The 18954-nt window shown below is 40.0% G+C and overlaps 1 protein-coding gene across 2 annotated transcripts in view; it reads right to left on the bottom strand.

The window, feature by feature from the left end:
• Window positions 1–18954, bottom strand: part of LOC111672289 (synaptosomal-associated protein 25-A-like) — a 38928-nt gene that overhangs the window by 13757 nt on the left and 6217 nt on the right. For both annotated transcript variants that reach the window (XM_023429685.2, XM_023429684.2), the window contains exons 2-4: window positions 10618–10724; window positions 8971–9012; window positions 361–409 (exon numbers count right to left, since the gene is read on the bottom strand). In XM_023429685.2, the coding sequence (XP_023285453.1) occupies window positions 361–409; window positions 8971–9012; window positions 10618–10689 (163 nt within the window). In that variant the 5' untranslated portion in view covers window positions 10690–10724. The remainder of the gene's footprint in view (window positions 1–360; window positions 410–8970; window positions 9013–10617; window positions 10725–18954) is intronic.

Below are 18954 nucleotides of genomic sequence, written 5' to 3'. Positions count from 1 at the left end.
TATTCATTTGACAAATAAGTATAAGAGTGAAATAATAGGGAGGCAAAGCAGAGGGCTAGCTGAAGCAGTCACATCCAGTATAATCATGTTGGCCACATTAGTTCACAGTGTAGCTAAGGTTCCTTTTAAAGACTTGGCACAAACTCAAAAAGAAATAAACTGTTCATTTACTTTAGTAATTATAAAACCATAAAGGTCATTTTCCCTGATGTTGTAAATTTGATTCGGACTCTACAGTCTTATACCAGATGTGCTGCTGATGACGATTCTCCCATTATACAGCGTTAAGAAGCAGCGAGAGAGAATTGGTCGAGTCTAGCAGATTGAAGGTTGTTTGGTGATCGCTCCCTGTCAACTTACCTCCCTGCTCATCCAACATGACCAGAGTCCTGATGCCGGCATCTTTACTCTAACAGACAGACAGAGAGAAAGAGAGGAAAAGAAAGAGAAGTGAAGCGGAAAAGAGGAATAAATGAAAGAGATCAGTGAAGGGCAACGGTGCAGGACAGCAGAGGTGGGTCAAATTACTGTTTGAAATCACTTTTTTGAGTGTGACTGATCTCGTCTGATGTTGTTGAAACAGCTCAACCTTCAAGGACTAGTTTGACATTTCTGCTTATTTGCTTTCTTGCTAAAAGTTGAATGAGAAGATTGATACTTCTCTCATGTGTGTATGCTGAATGGAGCTACAGCTGGTTAGATTACCTGGCTCTCACAAAATGAACCAGCATCTTTAAAGCTCACTAATTAACACATTATATCTCATTGGTTTTATCCAAACAAAAATGGAAGTACATGTGTTGCTAATCTGCAGCTAACATCTGTGCAGTTGATATATAACCTGCTTTGGATGAATCAGTTCAGACTGCACAAACAGTCAAGTGGTGAAAGCAGAAGATTCGTTTTTCTCTCTATATGAACACATCTTAAAAATGACAAGACTTGCCATGTTGTTTCCACACACTTATTTTATTTTATGGTTATTGTACGGATTAAGCAAACCAGATGTAACATGTTAATGTGTGAGCAAGTGCTGGTAGGTGGAGTCCGTTACCTTTGGACTGAACCAGGCTAGATGTTTCCCTGTTTCCAGTCTTTATGCAAAGCTAAGCTAATTATCTGTTGTATCTAGCTTAATTTTTAGTGTACAGACCTGATAGCAGTATCAATCTACTTACACACAAAAAAAACATACATATCAAACACATACACAAATTTTCCAAAAGTCAGAAAAAGGGAAGGATTTCATCAGCTATATTTGACCCAAGAATGAAGCAAAGTCATGGGAATAAAATGTCACAGAGAATAAGTAAATACTGCTCATGAAAAGAATCTGACCACAGAAAAATCATTTAGGTAGAGAATGGCCACATACACACCACCACACACCGACAGTAAGAGCTTCACTTTCTCACAGCCAGTGAAACGCTGTGTGAAAATAAATGAAAAATAGCACCTAAAACATAAGCATGATCGGTACCGTGTCAGTGGTACATGGATCATGGGTGAGAAAGCCTTTTGAGATTGTCAATAAAGTTTATGTCTCATATAGCAACCACAGAGCAAACAGAAAAAATGTTTTGTAGGAAATGTGATTACTGGCTGGATTACATGGAAAGGCAACTTTTTTCTCTCTTTTTTTTTTTTGTTAAAATGAATGAAGATGTTAGTGGCATTGCTGTCTGAAGTCACTGTGAACTTTTTCTGTATTAAGCCAGACCAGGATCTTTCCTTAAACTTAATGAGTGCTGTGGTGAGTCCCCAAACATAACCATGAAAAGTGTAATAATGCTGTAGCCACAGCAAATGGATGTGGTACTACAAGATCAGATATTTTGGAGGAAAACAAATATTTCTGTTATGTCTATGAACATTTTACTGATATGTAAACATATCCTCATTGTTATTGTTATGTAATGTTAATAGAGATCCTAATCCGGTCACAGTTATGTTTCCCACAAAACATATTTGCTCTTACAGTTTAGTTGTATGGAAACATAATTTCTATGAGGCAGCGTTGCATATAGACAGATTTACATCCACCTAATTAAGAATCAGGCAGATGAAAAAATTTACAAGCTCCATAAAACCTCAGAAAAGATGCGAAAAATCTCCAGAGAACATATCAAAACGCCATAAATATATTCCTGCATGTCTCTGCACAGACTCTCAGGATAAACTCATCCACCAAATGGCATGTGCTATATTTGTTATGTTCACTGGGCTGGTACCACAGATTTGTTGACAAAGCTCCGGTAATGAAACACTCTGATTTGGCTTACACAGTTGTCACGCGTTCATACACATATGTACACACAGAACAAGAACATCCATGCAGACTCATACGCTGTTATGTCTTTGTGCATGGGCTTCATCACATAATAACACACTTCAGTGAGTACACGATAACCGCATTAACTGCTGCGCACACAACAAAACAACAGCTTTGTGCTCTCCACGAGCCTGAGGCCTCCTCTAACACATATTAAAGTCCAAAGGCCGTTCAGTTCACGCATCAGCCGTTTTGGATCAAAATGCACTCTGACCTTCTTGGGGCAGTGATGGATAGAGTCCAGTGCTGGAGGCCGGTTGGACATGAAACTGATATAAGTATCAATCAAACTGACTGTCAAAAAGATCTACCAGTGGCCATGGATCTGTATGAGTGTGAAGAAGAAGAAAACAGGTTCATTTACATGAACTAGGGGGATAGAAGAAGAAGAATTATATAATCTTCAGCACGGAAACCTCAGCAGAGTTACTGTTTGTGTTTAGATGGGCTTAAATCGAGCAGGAGAACTGCTTGTTTACCCACCAGGAATCATGGGAAATCACAGACATGCAAGGGTAGTCGGGCTTCAGGACTACACAGGACAGGATATCTGACCACGCCAACTGGCATAGTCTGATGTGGTGACATCACTTCTTTCTACATGGGTGGTTAAACACACAGACACACATACACACACACAGACACATACACACACACACAAACACATACACACACACAGACACATACACACACACACACAGACACACAGACACACACACATACACACACACCATCAGGTCGTCACACTTTGCTGCGACACAGAAAGCTGTATAGTCTCCATTAAGGACCTGATGATGTTTAAAGCAGTTTCTCCCAAAATAATCTTCTGCCCAGGAAATGAACATGTACTGATGAATATTTTAAACTCATTTCATCTCTTTCCTTCTTCTTCATTTCAGTGTTTAGAAGAATTGCTGGTGTGAAGCGGTCTGGAGTTTTTTTGGGGATATTTTGTGAAGTTTAACTTCATTTAGTTGAATAATAAAGTAGGAATTAATGTTGTCTTTAAATAAAACTTTGGTTGCCTTAAAGGTTCTGTGAATTAAAAGTGTTGCTAAAAGCCTGACGATGGTGTCTGTATCAGTAATGATCAAAAAATATAGTAATTTCAGGAAAGAAGAAAGAGAGAATGGAGTAAGAAAAATAAGCAAGGCAAAGAAAGAGAGAAAGAGGTCTGTTGACATTAAGACGCAGCCCTCTGTAGCCTGGTATTGATTTTTTAGTGAGATATCCTCCCTAATGTCTCCTGGAATCTATGCTAATTCAGTCACGGTGGAGACGAGTGCACCAGGATGACCCAAGTGTGCACCTGCTGCCTGCCACTGGTCAACCAGCACCTGACGTGATATCTGATACATAAACACAAAACTACTTAATCACAGCTATTTTACAACTATTTATTTATTTTTCAATTAATTCATTAATTTGCTTTCTTGCTGAGTTGAGTTAAATGAGAAGATTGATTTCATATCTAAACATATAGTAAGACCTTATCTTAGCTTAGCACAAAGACTGTCAACAAGGAGAAACATCTAGCCTGGCTCTGTCTGAAAATGATAAAAGCTGCCTTTTAATAAATATCACAAATTAAAACATTTATTCAAGCTGTACAAAAAAAAAGTGTTGCCAAGCAACCAGCAGTAACTTGAAGTTACTGCTACTAGCCAAGAAAGTCTGCTAGCACATAATTCCCCTTAAAACCATCAATTAACCATTTGTTAACTCATCTCTCTGACATGCCAACTTGTAATGTAATGGTTTCTAGGCATATAACAGCCCTCATGAATATAATATCATGTCCATCATGTGTACTGTATTATCTGACTTCAGGCCTGACGCTGTTCAAATCAGAATCAGATAAAATCAGATTTCCCGTACTGCTCCACAGAGACACTGGCTTTGGACTGATGTCCTTCACTGTTTATCTCTCACACTCTCCTCGTCTCAGTCTTCGTCCCTCTCGTGTTCACGGCTGTCTTACTTTCTCCTTGTCATTTCCATCTCTCTCACTTTCTTTCTTCACATTTCGTTCTGAGCCATCCAGCAGTTTCTCATTTCTCTTGCGCGCGGGCCTCGTGTGAAGATAACGTTTTCATAAAACCTTCTCTGGGTCTGTCTTGATAAAACCATTTCAGAGACATGGGAAATGTGAAATGTGCTGCTCTACCAAGTCGATTCATTTCCAAGAACAGAATTCATTGCACCACATCTCTTCATTGCTGATACATATTAGATATAGCACTTGGGGGTTTATTCTATTGATGCACAGATTTTGCATAGGACTGAGCCAGTATTTGCTTTATATCATGTAAATAAGTCTTCAGTGAATCGGAATCCAAGGAAAATGTATGTTTTAATAAAGGTAACAATTTCATCATAGAGGCAGCAAAGCTTGTGCAAAATATAGTAGAATACAATGGATTTCAGTTAATGAATTCCAAATTCTAGCATATATTTATATATATATTTACTAATACTGATAGAAATTGTTTGTTAAATACAAAGCCAGAGCCAGTCTAGCTTTCTCCCCCCTACCTCCAGTGTTTGTGCTAAGCTAAGCTAACTGGCTGCTGGCTCTAGCTACATATTTACAGCACAAACATGAGAGTGGTATTGATCTTGTGGTCTAAGTCTTACTCTATCCTTCCAAAAATGTGAAACTATGCCTTTAATTGACAAACTCAGAAGACCTGCAGACGTAGGACACTGTAAACATTTCAGTCAGTTGATGCAGATACAGTCGTTTTCATGGCATCTTACAAAATAAAAGTCATGCCACACGGTGGTCCAGAGAATGAATTATGGGTCACATTTGCATGAGACAAGGACACATTATATCACTCATGTTTCAAGGAAAGTATGTCCTCTAGTGTTTTATGGCTTTAATACACCAGTTATTACAGTAATACATGTAAACTGTATACACTGTGCACACTGAATATCCAAGGCAACACTGTGTAGCCACAGAGGTGGATATTAAGACTTCTTCCAATAGAACAACAGTGCTGATATTATTATTACCACTGTAAGGCTAAAACTGAAACGCAACTGAAAAAAATCTTTATGTTTGTGTTTCATATTAATCTCTATAAATTTGATTTATATGATAATAACATAAAATTGATTCACTGTGTTGCTCTCTGATGTAAGTTCATGCATTTCTAATGAGAATCCATGCATAATGTTGTTATGATACAGGTTCTGCATGGATTTTACAATTACATTTAAGGTATTAGGCTGATGAGTTGAACCACCTCGACTTACTGGGTACTAATGTAGGATAAGCTTTCTTTTCTGGATCATCAACATTATAAAAAACCGCTGCCTCGATCAGTTACTTTGTTAATGTTATTGTGTGGTACTTTGAGTAAAGTAAAGGAATCTGAATACTCCTTCCACCACTGAATGTCACAATCACAAACAAACGGTAGACTATCAGTTTCTGTGTTCTGTAAGCTAATTACCGTTTTTGAACAGAGCGATATAATGGCTGTTACTGCTTAGACAAAATGGATCTTACGCTTTTACAAAAAAATGTCTATCTCAGTAGGAATCACATCCATAATGTTATCAGACACTGATAATAACAATCTGAACCTGTCAGTGGAAAAAACAAGCACTTTTAGTTGACATACTTTGATGCCCATTTATTATATTGTAGCAGCTGTTACACAGTTGCCATATATAGCGTTCTTGCTCAGTAGTGGAACATTCATCACAAAGATTTTTGTCCCTATTAATCATTTACACCTAAAAACATGGAAAAGTAAGACCCAGGTTAAAAAATTCCGGCGTTATCCTTTAAGCTTCACGGAGGAAGCACGAGACATCTAAGGCTAAATGCCATCACTGTCCTTTAATACCTTTTTAGCAGGGCACTACACGGATCAAAACTCCAGTACAGATGCATATAACTGAGAATGTTTTATCTGATATAGTCTTGGTGCAGACTCAGACCTGGACAGGCCCTGAACAAGCAGGTATCACTGCACAGATCTCAGATAGATCACTGGACGAGTATGGTCTGACTGCTCCCCACTCATTCTATTAGTGTAAGCTTCACTATAAGCCCTTTCAACACCGAGGTCACGGAGTATTAGCATGTGCTTCCAATTTCCTATGTGAGAGAAAGGTGGACTATATGGTTAGAAACAGAATCACTTTAATAACAGACTCCGTTTTGTATCCAGTCTGCATGTATGGCATCTATGGGCAACATAGAGAGAATAATAAAAACTGATATATGAAAGTTGCTTTGTCACAACTTTAGTGTTGACCATTATTCAAATGCTAAAAAATTAAGCCATAAACTCAAAAAAAAACCCAGAGCTAGTTGTATAATATCTACTGTATTATAAGAAGCAGCATGTAGAGTCTCATCCATAATTCATGTTGTTTTATTGCCTATTTGCAGTCTATACTGAGCCTTTTTCTCTGGAGAGATACTAAGTGAGATGGATAAAGATCATGTTGGCAGACAGAGAGGAGAAGATGAACATGAAACTGTAGCTGTTTGCCTCTGTGTCTTTCACTGGTTTTTATATCCAAAACAACAATCTAGGAGCATCACAGGGGAACACACTCTGAGCTAACAAACCACTGGATATTTTCAAATCAGAGACTAGCAGTTGAAATGAACAAATGGCATTCTCCTGGCATTATCTTCAAAGGTCACATATTCAGCCACTGTCAGTATAGAGGCTTGTCTGCCGAGTAGGTCACTGTTGAGGTCAGCCGCAGGACTCAAAACTGTTCCACCCAGCTTTGTCTCATTAAGACTTAGTGGCTGGGGTCTGATGCTAGTAGGAATGTAACAGGCACTAGAGCCCCAGTGCACACGCTGATTTAATGCCAGCGACATTAGCTTGGCAGTTCTTAAAGATAACTTCATGCTAACTTTTCTTAGCATACGGACACAATATCTAATCTCAAACACCTGAGTGGTATATTTAAACAGTACTTCTAGAGAATATAAAAGAAACAAGCCACCATGCCCAAACACTGTGGTAGTTAAAGGGGCTATTTGTAAGTTTTCTTTGCCGCCAAAACGTAGTTTATTGCTGGGAGCAGGTGGTGGTGATTGTCGCTTGACGAGAGCTTCAGCCATCGTTGTCTTTATAATTCAAGAGGTTATAATACGCCTTCTGAGCAGCGCTACGTCTTCAGGACAGATTGGAAGCTACAGTTAGAGTTAGCATTGGTGTTGCTTTGCACCACTGGAGGCAGCTCTTGATGAGTGAAGGAATGATGTTCGATGCTGAACTTGCAAGGTAAGTAAGTGGTTAGTAAACAGCTGCTAATGCTAATGTTGGCTATGTAGAAATAGCAAAACTCACAAATAGCTCCTTTAAGACCTTTTATACTTGACAGGCACAGCTATAGGAGAGCACAACATACAAGGAGATTGTTTTCCCATGCAGGGAAAGCTAAGAACATAATTTTCAGAGTGAACAGGCTATTAAACATATCTTTGCTGAACCTTCTTCTGCAGCTAAACTCTCACAAACTTGGAGAGGACATAGCAGTCCACAGCATGATGAACAAACCCGGTACAGACACCTGGCTGATCAACCAACCGTGACGTTTCTACAGATGGTTCATGCTCCTTGGACACCAAGCACTTCTCTCATTCACTTCACTGAGTAGCTGAACATTTGGTTGCAATTTACAACGTCAGTATGAGCAATGAAAGTGCTGAAAACAGTTTTATGCAAACCAAGGTTCACTGAAAAAACAATCATGTGAAGAAGAGACTTTTTTAACAGGTTACAAACTGAATATGTCCTTCAAGTTCAGTAGAGCTTTTTGGACCTAATATTTTAAATGTTATGTTTTCTGAAATCACCATAACAATGTGAACAGTGTGTTAAATGTTCAACATTTCTTATGATGCAATTAGATCTCACATTTTAGAGGTTTGCCTTTATTTCTTATGTTGTGGTTATAGTATGCTGAATATGATGCTATATCACTGGGCAATAAATAAACCAAGTTCTGAATAAAATATAATTATGTTCAAAAGTTGAGGCAATTTATGTTTCAATTCAGATTTCAATGGAAGGATCACCAATTTGATAATTATTAAAAAAAAGAAGTTGCCCCAACTCCCCCTTAAGTCTCTTTGGATGATTCTCTAAAGAAGCAGGAATTCATTTTTAAAAGACTCCAATTTATTTATTCTTGATGGAAGGACACACCCCTTTAATAACCTAAGTACTAAAAACTGGTTGTTTTCTCCATGAACTGACTGACCAGGTGAATCCGAGTGAGACACTGATTCATTACTGAATTGACTTGAAATGTACCTGACAAGTGTTGTAGATGTAAAGAAGAGCTAGTTAAACCATGTACTGGGAGGAAAAAAAACATCTTCACTACTTAGCATGAGGAAGGTATTGGTAGATGTCAACAAATGAAAACACCAAGACAAATCATCCATACATCCATTAGCTATACCACTTATCCTCTGAAGGTCATGGTGGGGCAGGAGCCAATCCCAGCTATCTCAGGACGAGAGGCGGGAAACCGCCCATCGCCAATCTCTATGATAAATCACTGTTTGTGTAATCGTGAGCATGCTTATTCTCTTTCTGTTGTGACTGGTAATGTGATGTGTGTCATTGTACTGTTGGACTCACCTCCTCAACCAGAGCCAGCATACGCCGAGTGCTCTCCAGAGACTGCAAGCAGAGAGGCAGAGAGAGAGAGAGAGAGAGAGAGAGAGAGAGAGAGGGCTGATTAGCTGAGAGTCCACAAGAGAGCAAACACAGACACACAAGCGTATCCCCTGTGACAGATATCACCAAGATATCTCAGTGTTAAGGTGGAATATTAAGGGTTTAAAATCATACATTAAGGTGATCAAAGGAGATCAGAAAATCACAAATATGTATCAGACAAATTACTGAGTCATATAATGAACTTTGATTATTTCCCTCCTCTCTTCTCCTCTGACTCCAGTATTAATTATCTGATTTCTGCCTTTTGTTTGCTAACTTTCTATCCTCTGCAGGACCCCTCTTAAACCAAACACTCTCTCCTTCCTAATCCTTATTTCACTGTTTCCCCTTGGTAATCTCATCTCCATCCATCAATCCCTGCCTTCCTTATTCATCCCTTCCTCTCCTCCCTTCACATCCGTGAAGCCTCTTGGCCTTGCATTATCTCCTCATGAATGTTTAATAAGGCCATTTGAGCTTCTCTATTATTCTGCTGCACAGAATTATCTGCTCTTCCTGAGCTCCTCTCGACTCATTAAAAAGGGAAAAGTTCTCCCTTATCCCAAAAAAGCACAGTCTTGATGAAATAGACTTAGAGAACAAATGACTGAAACAAGGGAGGGTCACATTAAAGCAGCTGCGTCTGGTAGCCTGGAGGCTTTGGGGATACATCTGTCCTTATGAGAACAGGTCATTTTGAAATGTCAAATTATAATGGTCATGTCATGTACCAAAAATCAGTTTAAACTCTTGACCAAGTTTTGAAAAAAATTCCTCCTCTGTTTTTCTGCTTTCTGGTGTGCTGCCATCTTCACCTACAAGTACGCAGCAAGTTACATTTTTACTTATTTATTTGGCAAAAGAAGGTAGCCTCCTACAACAGTAACTGAACTGATTGTTTTTTGCTGTGATGTTAGATGTGCAAATGTTCATGAAGACTGAACGATTGACTGGCTGATTGAAAACCAACTACCCAGGTTACAACAAGCTTTCTGGATTGGCAGATAATTTAAAATGTTCAACATGTACGTGTAGATTGTAGTGCATGATATACTTTCTATGGAGAGACTGTTTGTATTTGCAACACCCCTCTCAAATTACCCAAGCAACTGTCACAAAATCTATCATTATTTCACTGGAGGTTGGAGTTGAAAACAAATGAAAATACAGAAGATGATCTTTCCCAAATTAAGTTAAATGCCACTTTTTCTTATTGAGATCAATAATGGAATGATTTGCATTTTAAAAAGCGTATATTAACAAGTAATTATAATATAAATATTACAATAGGTTTTGTTAAATTTAAATAATAATAAGATCACTGTAGCAGCCACCTCAGCAGGTAACGCAGGATCATAAGGAATCACATTTTACTGCAGTGCCCAATGAGCAGCAGGCAAAAATCATATTTTTTCTCTGAAGGAAGTACTGCACTGTAAATTGCATTTATTTGAAAAATATAATGTGATGCATTATCTTTATTGTCAATATTGGAACAGATAACATCAGTGTTTGTGTGTCAACATGTGCATGTTAAACAGTGTGTGAGTGTGTCCTCTGCTTTACCTCATCAGCTATCTGGTCTGCGCGTGTCTGGAGGTCGGCCAGCTCATTGCGCATATCTGCTTCGTCTGCCATGATGACTGTTGAACTTTGACCTCAAATAAGAAAGACTGAAGGAGAGAGAGAGAGAGAGAGAGAGACAGAGGAAGAGGCAGGTTAGTCCATCAACAATACAACAGAATAAAATTGTATAAAAGATGGTGCTATGGACAGCATGTCACCTCAATGAAAGAAAAAATCAGAGGATTTCAGAGCATTAGATGGCATGTGCATTGAAACAACACACAGGGATGCACTGGTGAGGGTGTGCAGCTTCAGGTACCATTAGCCCCATTAGCCAAACCCCTTATCCTTTGAGGGTAAAAGAGGGGCTGGAGCCAATCCCGGTTTTCATCAGGTGTGGGTGAGATACACCCTGGACACATCGCCAGTCTATCACAGGCCCGACATATAGAGACAAACAACCATTCACCCTGCTTCAGGTACCAGTATGACATGAAATACAATCCAGGAAGTCCAGTTCGAGTAACAGATAAAACTGTCGTACAGTTCTTTTTGGAAAGACATCCACTGTGGCCAATGGACAAAAGAGTCTGTTTCCTGATCTGCATCAATAGCAGCCCATTTCCTATCTGTCCCCAACAACACCAAAAACATCACTTTAACTCAAATCAGTTTATTCAAACATCATTAATGAATGCAAAGGCAGCACAGCTCTGATGCTTTCATTACACCTGCTGCTTGTGATGACTTGTGAGGTCACTGAACTATTGCAGTCAAGTCAAATGAATGAATGAATATTCATAATCATCTTAAAGATTTATGCCATTTTCTGCTCCCATCTGTTGTGAGATTCATCTAGAGCTATTAGAGGTTGGACAGGTTGTTCTATAACAGCAGGGCCACAGGTTCAATCTCTCTTCATAGCAGTTATGGTCAAAGTGTCCTTCAGCAAATCAGTGAATAGCTTTTCACACCAGTCTTGACCCCTCTCTGAATCCTGATGCCAACACTTGTCAAATATCTATTTCATACTCACTGGAACTACTTTTTGGGGAAACAGGAAGTACGGCTCAATGCAGGTGAGTTGCTCTGGCTTCCTAAAAAGGTTCCTGGAAATGTTCCTGTAGTCAGAGCTGGCCAGTATTTAAGTGTGAAAAGCTGTTTTCAGACCTGCTCAGTCACTGTCAATAGCACAATAAAAGACCATCAACACATGAGATGGAACAAAGGCAGCAAAGATGTTGACTGAGCTAAAGTTAATGGCAACATTCTTACCACATAAGCACAACTGATGCATAACTGACTGTTTAAACACCATGAGTAAATAGATTCTCCTTTTGTTAACAGACCCAATCACACGCGCTCGTACATGCGCATGCACACACACCCCAAACATTGTTGCTACACCCTGACGACCCTGAATTTCCTCCTCAGGGATCAACAGTAAATCAAGATGAACGAGGGGGGGTGGGGTGGGGGTGGGGGGGTTCATCACTACGGTTAGAAGAAAAAATATCAGGACAGAGACAGGGTCTATTTTTGCTCCTCTGGCACGCTGCCAGACAGTTTTTCATAAAGCCACACACAGTAGGGCTGGAGGTATGGTCCATGAAAAATGTATGTGGCTGTTACTCTGCAGGCTGACAGAGCTACATGCTGCTGCTGCTGCTGCTGTTGCTGCTGCTGCTGGTCAGAGCGAAAGGTGATGAGGGCTGAGGAGACAAAGAAAAGCAGCTAGGTCTCCCTGTATCTTTCCTTCTTTCCCTCACTCGTTCTTTTTCAATTAAGCCTTTAATGAGGCAAATAATCTGATCTGGTCCAATCAAATCTCAAATGTGTGTCGAATGTGCTTTTGTTTCTATTGCACAAATCATATTGAGAAGTTTTTCTTCTAATGTGTCTTGCCACTGATATAAATTTAACCACCCAGCAGCACTCAACTCAGGGGTCATTAATGCTTTATATAATCTAATCTACTGCGATGTACAGTGTAGCGATTGGACCAAGGGACCACTGACGTTTGGACTCAATCAGATGCTGTGGCTGCAGAAGGAGGCTGATTCCAAAAACAGGTTTATATGGATGAATTTTTGTAATATTCTAGACTGGCTTTAAGCTGCCAGGGTATGGTTATATTTTTTGGGTGGTGCTAGTGTAAAACTGCAAAAATAGCTGGTTCATTTTGTTGATGTTCCAGATTTTGGTAGTTAGTTTTCTGCTCGATTCCAGAAGCGTCCATCAGTCAGTTCCTGTCAGAGCATCACCGAGGTGAACACACAGAAGGTCATTTAGAGTCACAGCTAGATGTTTGATAAGGTATCTCCTTGTTGTGCCGCGCCTTCTGTCTATCTGTCTCTGCCTCCGTCCCAGTGGAGTCGTCAGGCCAGTTAATAATTCAACATGTGCCAGGAAAAGAGATGGAGGGGGGAGGCGGCAGCCATTTCAAAGTGCTTCTCTAATTGTGTGTGTGTGTGTGTGCATGCATGTGTGTGTGTGTTTTTCTCTGCTATACTTGGTACATAGTTGCACTTTCAAATATTTATGTTGACATTTTACATTTTAGACTCTTGGCTGACGCTGTAATCCAGAGCTCCTCACAATGAGAGCAACAGCAACATGAGCTTCAGGTGATGGATCAGCAACATTACATGTGAACCACACAGAGCAGACGAGGACAAGGACAAATACAGATGAACTGAGTGAACTAACTGAATTTTAAAGTTGTAAATACCTGCTGAGGCCCAAGGAGAGCTTTATAAAACTTAGATCATGTGAGTTTGCGAACGATGTCTGCACATCTTTTCAGTGGTGGAGAAGATACTCAGGCTATAATCGAATCAATGGATCTGAAGTATCCTAAATGGCAGTGAACCAAGACTGGCCATATCTATGGCAATGACCACTTGTAGACAGTGTTGCCGTGGTTGTGTTGTCAGTGGCAACAGTATCGATGTTCCAGTGATGCATGTCCCATAAAAGAAACAGACTGTACTCTTCATGTACTGAGATGTTACAAACCTTTCACAGCAGCAACAACTCAGTCTATAACAACCCAAATGTTGGCTGGTATGGTCTGGACCAAAGTGGTGGACTGCCTGGCCAACAGTGCCATCTTTAGAGGGGCTAAAAAGTTCAAAAAATCAGCACATCAACCTGCTCCATTAACATCCACTGTTCTGTAAGCACATTTTATTTGCACACAAAGGTAACACACCAGAAATTAGAAGGTAAATTCAGTTGCTCTTTTCAAATGATCTTACTGGCTTAGGTTGCAAGTTACATCATGTGACAAAAAAAAGCCAAGCTAGTTCCTCTCAGCTACACCTGTGTGTTACTGTCATTGTAATCTAAATTCTGTAAGAAACCTATTGATTTGACTTGTAACATTCCTCATAACAGTAACATTTTGATCCACAAGACCACTCTACCCTCCAGGTATCTCATTATATCCTGTCACTTTCATATACAACAGACACATGATGCGACCAATTTAATAATAGCAAATTAACTTGTTGATTTCATTAGTCAGCTTTCTGAAGGACAGGGACAACAGCCTGGTCCATTCTTCCCACTGTGAAAGTCACTTCCTCTTTAACATGCTTAACATGTTTCATGGACAAGCACACACACACACACACACACACACACACACACACACACACACAACATTGGAGCTGACATAACGCAAGGTCCAGCCCTCACCATCCCCCACCTGTGGCCCTGCTGGCTGTCACTCGTCTTGACTGACGGCTGCAGTAAGGCCTGAACTGCCAGGCTCAGCCCGTAGAGAGATTAAAGTCAGCGGGGAAAGAGGATTTACCCTCCACTGTTTTCTCCTCTCTCTCTCTCTCTCTTACACATACACACTCTTCTCCAACTCCATCGCCTCTCTCTCTTGCTTTCTTTGTTGTGCTCCATCCACCTTCCACGCCCTCTCCGTTCCATGGAAGTATACAGTGTGTGTGTGTCAAGGAACGAGAATGAGAGAGCACGTCACATAAGATTTAGGTAGTAACACTGTACTATACCATTTACCTTTCAATAAAAGCCACTACGGCTGTTTGTAGCCGAACACTTTAAAACTAGTGTCAGGTCAAAGTGATACGATTTCCTGAAGATGGCCGAGCAACAAATTCCGAGACTAGCACTCTGATTTCCACACAAATTCAAACACAGACTTAAATGGAGACATTAAAAGGTCACCAATGAATTATTAATCAAAATATCAATAGCATTAATCCTAAAAGCTGTTGAAGAGAGATGTGTGGAAACAGAATGGGAGAGGGAAAGAGCCAGGACATGACCTTGACAAACAAAGCAGGTAAAAAACCTGAACAAAGAAGCATGTTCACTCGGTGCTGTGACAAAACAATGAACAATGAACTGCTGCTGGTGTGTTTTTATAATTGGACTTAATCTCTGCTTTTCCTCTGATGGTTAAAACGTCTGGATGTGTTTCCATGGATGCTCTTGTCTCTCTCGGTTTGCCTCCTACCTTGTCTGTCACTTCCATCATCACATGTTTTCCTTCCTACAAAGCCATGTAGACAGCTATACTATCTCATGTCATGTTGGGTAGATCATGTGTGTGTGTGTGTGTGTGTGTGTGTGTGTGTGTGTGTGTATGCAGTATAGTAGAGTTTGGGTAGAGAGCTCCAGGAGGAGACTGGATTAGCACTGTCACAGGCTGACATGATTAGCACACAGCTACACAGCTCCATTCGTGGAAGAATACAACAATGACAAGCTATTTCAGGCAACAAAGAGAAATCCTGCCCAAATATACAAATGGAAAATTCCACTCTGAAAACACTGAAAACAAAACAAAATAAAAAGGCATCATGTATTTGTATGTAAGAAGTGTCAGTGATGGAAGAGCCTTGGTAAAAAAGATACAATTTTTTCTTTGGAAATTTCCATCTGTTGATCAGAGTAAAGTTTGCAATTTATAGGTTTCTGATCATCATATGCAGATTAGTGGCTTCAGTGAGTCGCTACTGGAAAGTGACGAGATGGGCCGGAGCTAGCTGGTCAGCGTGCTAAATTCAGTTGAAGAAAAGACGTGATAGATGTTTCTATTCTTCTAGATTGTTGAGTACAAATGTTTTTCCTAATGTTAGCTATGTAGCAATAGTAAAATTTACAAATAGCTCCTTTAATCCTAACTGATGCTAAACAGTCAGTTCACAAGAACAGATTTCGGTCTCCTGGCCATTTGAAAACGAATATGTTCATCACATGTCTCATCACATGACCTTGTAGGATGTATGCAGTTGCTTATCTAGTCAATTTCAATCAAGTCAAAGCATTTTGCACCAAAATCTAGCACTGAACAACCATCAAACCACCACAAAAACATCAGAAAGGTAAGACAAAGAACATGATTCCAAACAGATGATGGCAAAGGACATCTATCAACAGAGACTGCATACACTTCCTAAATGTACATAAAGCAACTCCCATAGAAAGCATTTCCGTCGGTATCTGTTGTGTAAACATCAACCTACTTTGTGAAATTTAATGACCAAAAACACCTGCAGGTAGATATAATCCAGCCTGGATGAAGAATAAATGCATAGGAGGGGATCTGTACAACACATATGATTCGTTCATGAGAGATGCAGAGTAAAAAAGAAGACAAGACGCTTGCTGAGCATCCTCCACTCTAGCAGACTGTCACGCTGTCGTGATAAACTGCCTACACTCTGAACCAAAAAGACTGCTATCAATCAAGCGTTGTGCTCAATTGAGATAAACAACGTTTGTGAAGGAAATGGGACATCAGGACACTCTGGCTGCGAGTGAATCTCTCACTCAGGGAAACCAGGTCAGCTTGTCAGTTGTTCAGTTACATGTTTCTCACGGGTTTATAGAAGCACTAACCTAAATCTGGGGGATTTTTTAGGGTAGTTGGTGCACTTTTCCCTCTCTTTCATGCATTTGTTTATGTGGATTAGTTAGAGAGGCGGTGGGAAATGAGACGGTGGGCACAGTGTGACTGTTAATTAGTGCTGCTATTTCTGTAATGCTCCTTTTCTTTGTGTGATTGTGTAGAACTGAGTGGCACAAATGTGAACCCCTGCATGGATGACAATTCAGCCCTGGAGGAAGAACCTGCATGAAGATTTCAACATAGTGAGAATTTTTTGTTCTCGTTCTTGCACATCTCTTACCTCGGTGGTGTCACACAAAAAACACTGAAGGTAGGAGATGTCAAATTCATGATTTTTTAGGAAGACTGGGCAGAAACCTAACAGAGGAACATTAAACATATTCTGTCCAACAATCTTTCCTCCTGAAAATCAGTGCAGCAGCAGCTCGATCAGACTGTAGCTACAAACTATAATCTTAGAATAATCTCGGCAATTAAATTATAAAACAGACATGTAATAAAGTCTCGCTCATGTCCATTTACACTGAAGGTGGAGTAAACTGTATATACACACTATGAAACACACATACATGTGTGTGTATGTGTGTCGTAACACTTCTACACTGAGAAACTGAAAAAATCACACACAGAGAACCTGTTCAAGGGCAAGAAGGAAAACAGCAGCAGGGCAGACAACGGTGTGTGCTTGAGCGTAGGTGTGTGTGGGTGTGTCTATGTCTGAATGTGTGTGTGTGTTTGTGTGTGTGTGTATGTGTGTGTGTGTGTGTGTGTGTGTGTGTGTGTGTGTGTGTGTGTGGGAGGAGGGGGGGTCCAACATCTCACCACATCAAAGCAGAACCATGTTTCATTATTCACAGGATAGAGCCAGGTCAACATTATTAATGCAACAGCAGTGTGTGTAGGTGTGTGTGTGTGTGTGTGTGTATGTGTGTGTGCAGTACGTCTGATATGTAAAGGTCTGTATGACAGCAGGAGCACACAGAGCACATAGTGTGTGTGTGTGTGTGTGTGTGTGTGTGTGTGTGTGTGTGTGTGTGTGCGTGTGTGTGTGTGTGTGTGTGTTTGTGTGTGTGTGTGTTTACTGATGCCTGTGTGTGCTGTACATGTGTTCACCTGTACATGCACATGTGGTTGTTCATTTGCATGTGTGTGTTCCGTATGTGCTCTCATTGTGTGTGCCAGAGTACATTATTTATTTTCATATATTTTTATAATTTAATGTAAGTAATATTACAGCTGTGACCATCCGAGGTCTCAACTTGGTTAAACACAAGAATTTTACCTTATAAACTCCTTCAAAATGAGGCCAAAGATGCTCGCTTACATAATACTACCGCAGATTATAGTTGCCAACACATTTGATTTTTCGATGTGAACACGTCATTAATTGTCTATGTGATGTTAATAACTGTGTTCACGTGGTCATGAGACACATCAACAAATTGTATCCAAGCAAAAAGTGCTTAGGTTATACTTTAGCATCAAACTGTTTATCTATGTATATATGTCCAGATATATGTTTATCTGGAGAAGTGTATGTCCAAGATTTCGTTTGGCCAATGAATCAGGCCTCACTTGAAATGATCATACTAGACCTGTAAGCATGTACGTCAGGGTCCAAGCTCCCAATGCAAGGTGCACCATCAGCACAGTATCAACATAACAAAATCCATGATAGAGATTATAGAAGATATTTATGCACAATGAAAAGAGGGAGATAAGACGTGGTCTCAGTGTACACTGTTATCATGCTGCAAGTTGTTCTTCTCTGGGCTCATCTCTTAATGCTTTGTCTTGCAGTCAGTTTACTTTAACAGATCACACACACAGTGGTGTAACCCTGCAGAGCCTACTCTTACCCTGGAAAACACTTAGCTGGAAATGCTGCTGATTTTCCATTATACACACACATGTAAACAGACACGTGATCACATGCACTCCCCCATATTTGCTAATGCCTTGTCAGCCTGTCGGTCCATTTTAACCTGCCTGCTCAGGACCGAGCAGAGCAATATATAGACTCAAGCCTGTCATTCAGTAAAGTTCCCAATGACACTTCGTATATAACGTCATCCATCCTCCATTCTCAGACAACCTTCATATTCTATCAGGTATGTCCACACAATAATGAAGATTTCCGGAGTGTTTCACTTCCTGTAGCTTATGTGTGTTTGTTATGTCCCTCTGACCATTTAAGGGTCTAAGAGATGAATTGTTACATCCGTTTACTTTGTTTACATAGTGACCATCTCTGACACCAAATGATAGTTTCAGTGCTTTGTTAGCACTGTTTCAATCCATTGTGTCAAGACAAATGAAGCTAGTGTTTTACGACGTGGGCTAAATGAAGCTGGAGCACTGGCTCCCGACCTTTAAACCACTACTGCTGGTGGTTTGTTATGTTGATAATCGCAGAAACAATGTTTCTATTAATTACTCTATTT

The sequence above is a fragment of the Seriola lalandi genome, unplaced genomic scaffold (assembly GCF_002814215.2).
Source record: "Seriola lalandi dorsalis isolate HSWRI2012SDOR001 ecotype SW California unplaced genomic scaffold, Sedor1 jcf7180002054898, whole genome shotgun sequence".
Classification (NCBI taxonomy): domain Eukaryota; kingdom Metazoa; phylum Chordata; class Actinopteri; order Carangiformes; family Carangidae; genus Seriola; species Seriola lalandi.
The sequence above is the reverse complement of the archived record's forward strand: the minus strand, read 5'-3'. Positions and strand labels throughout refer to the sequence as shown.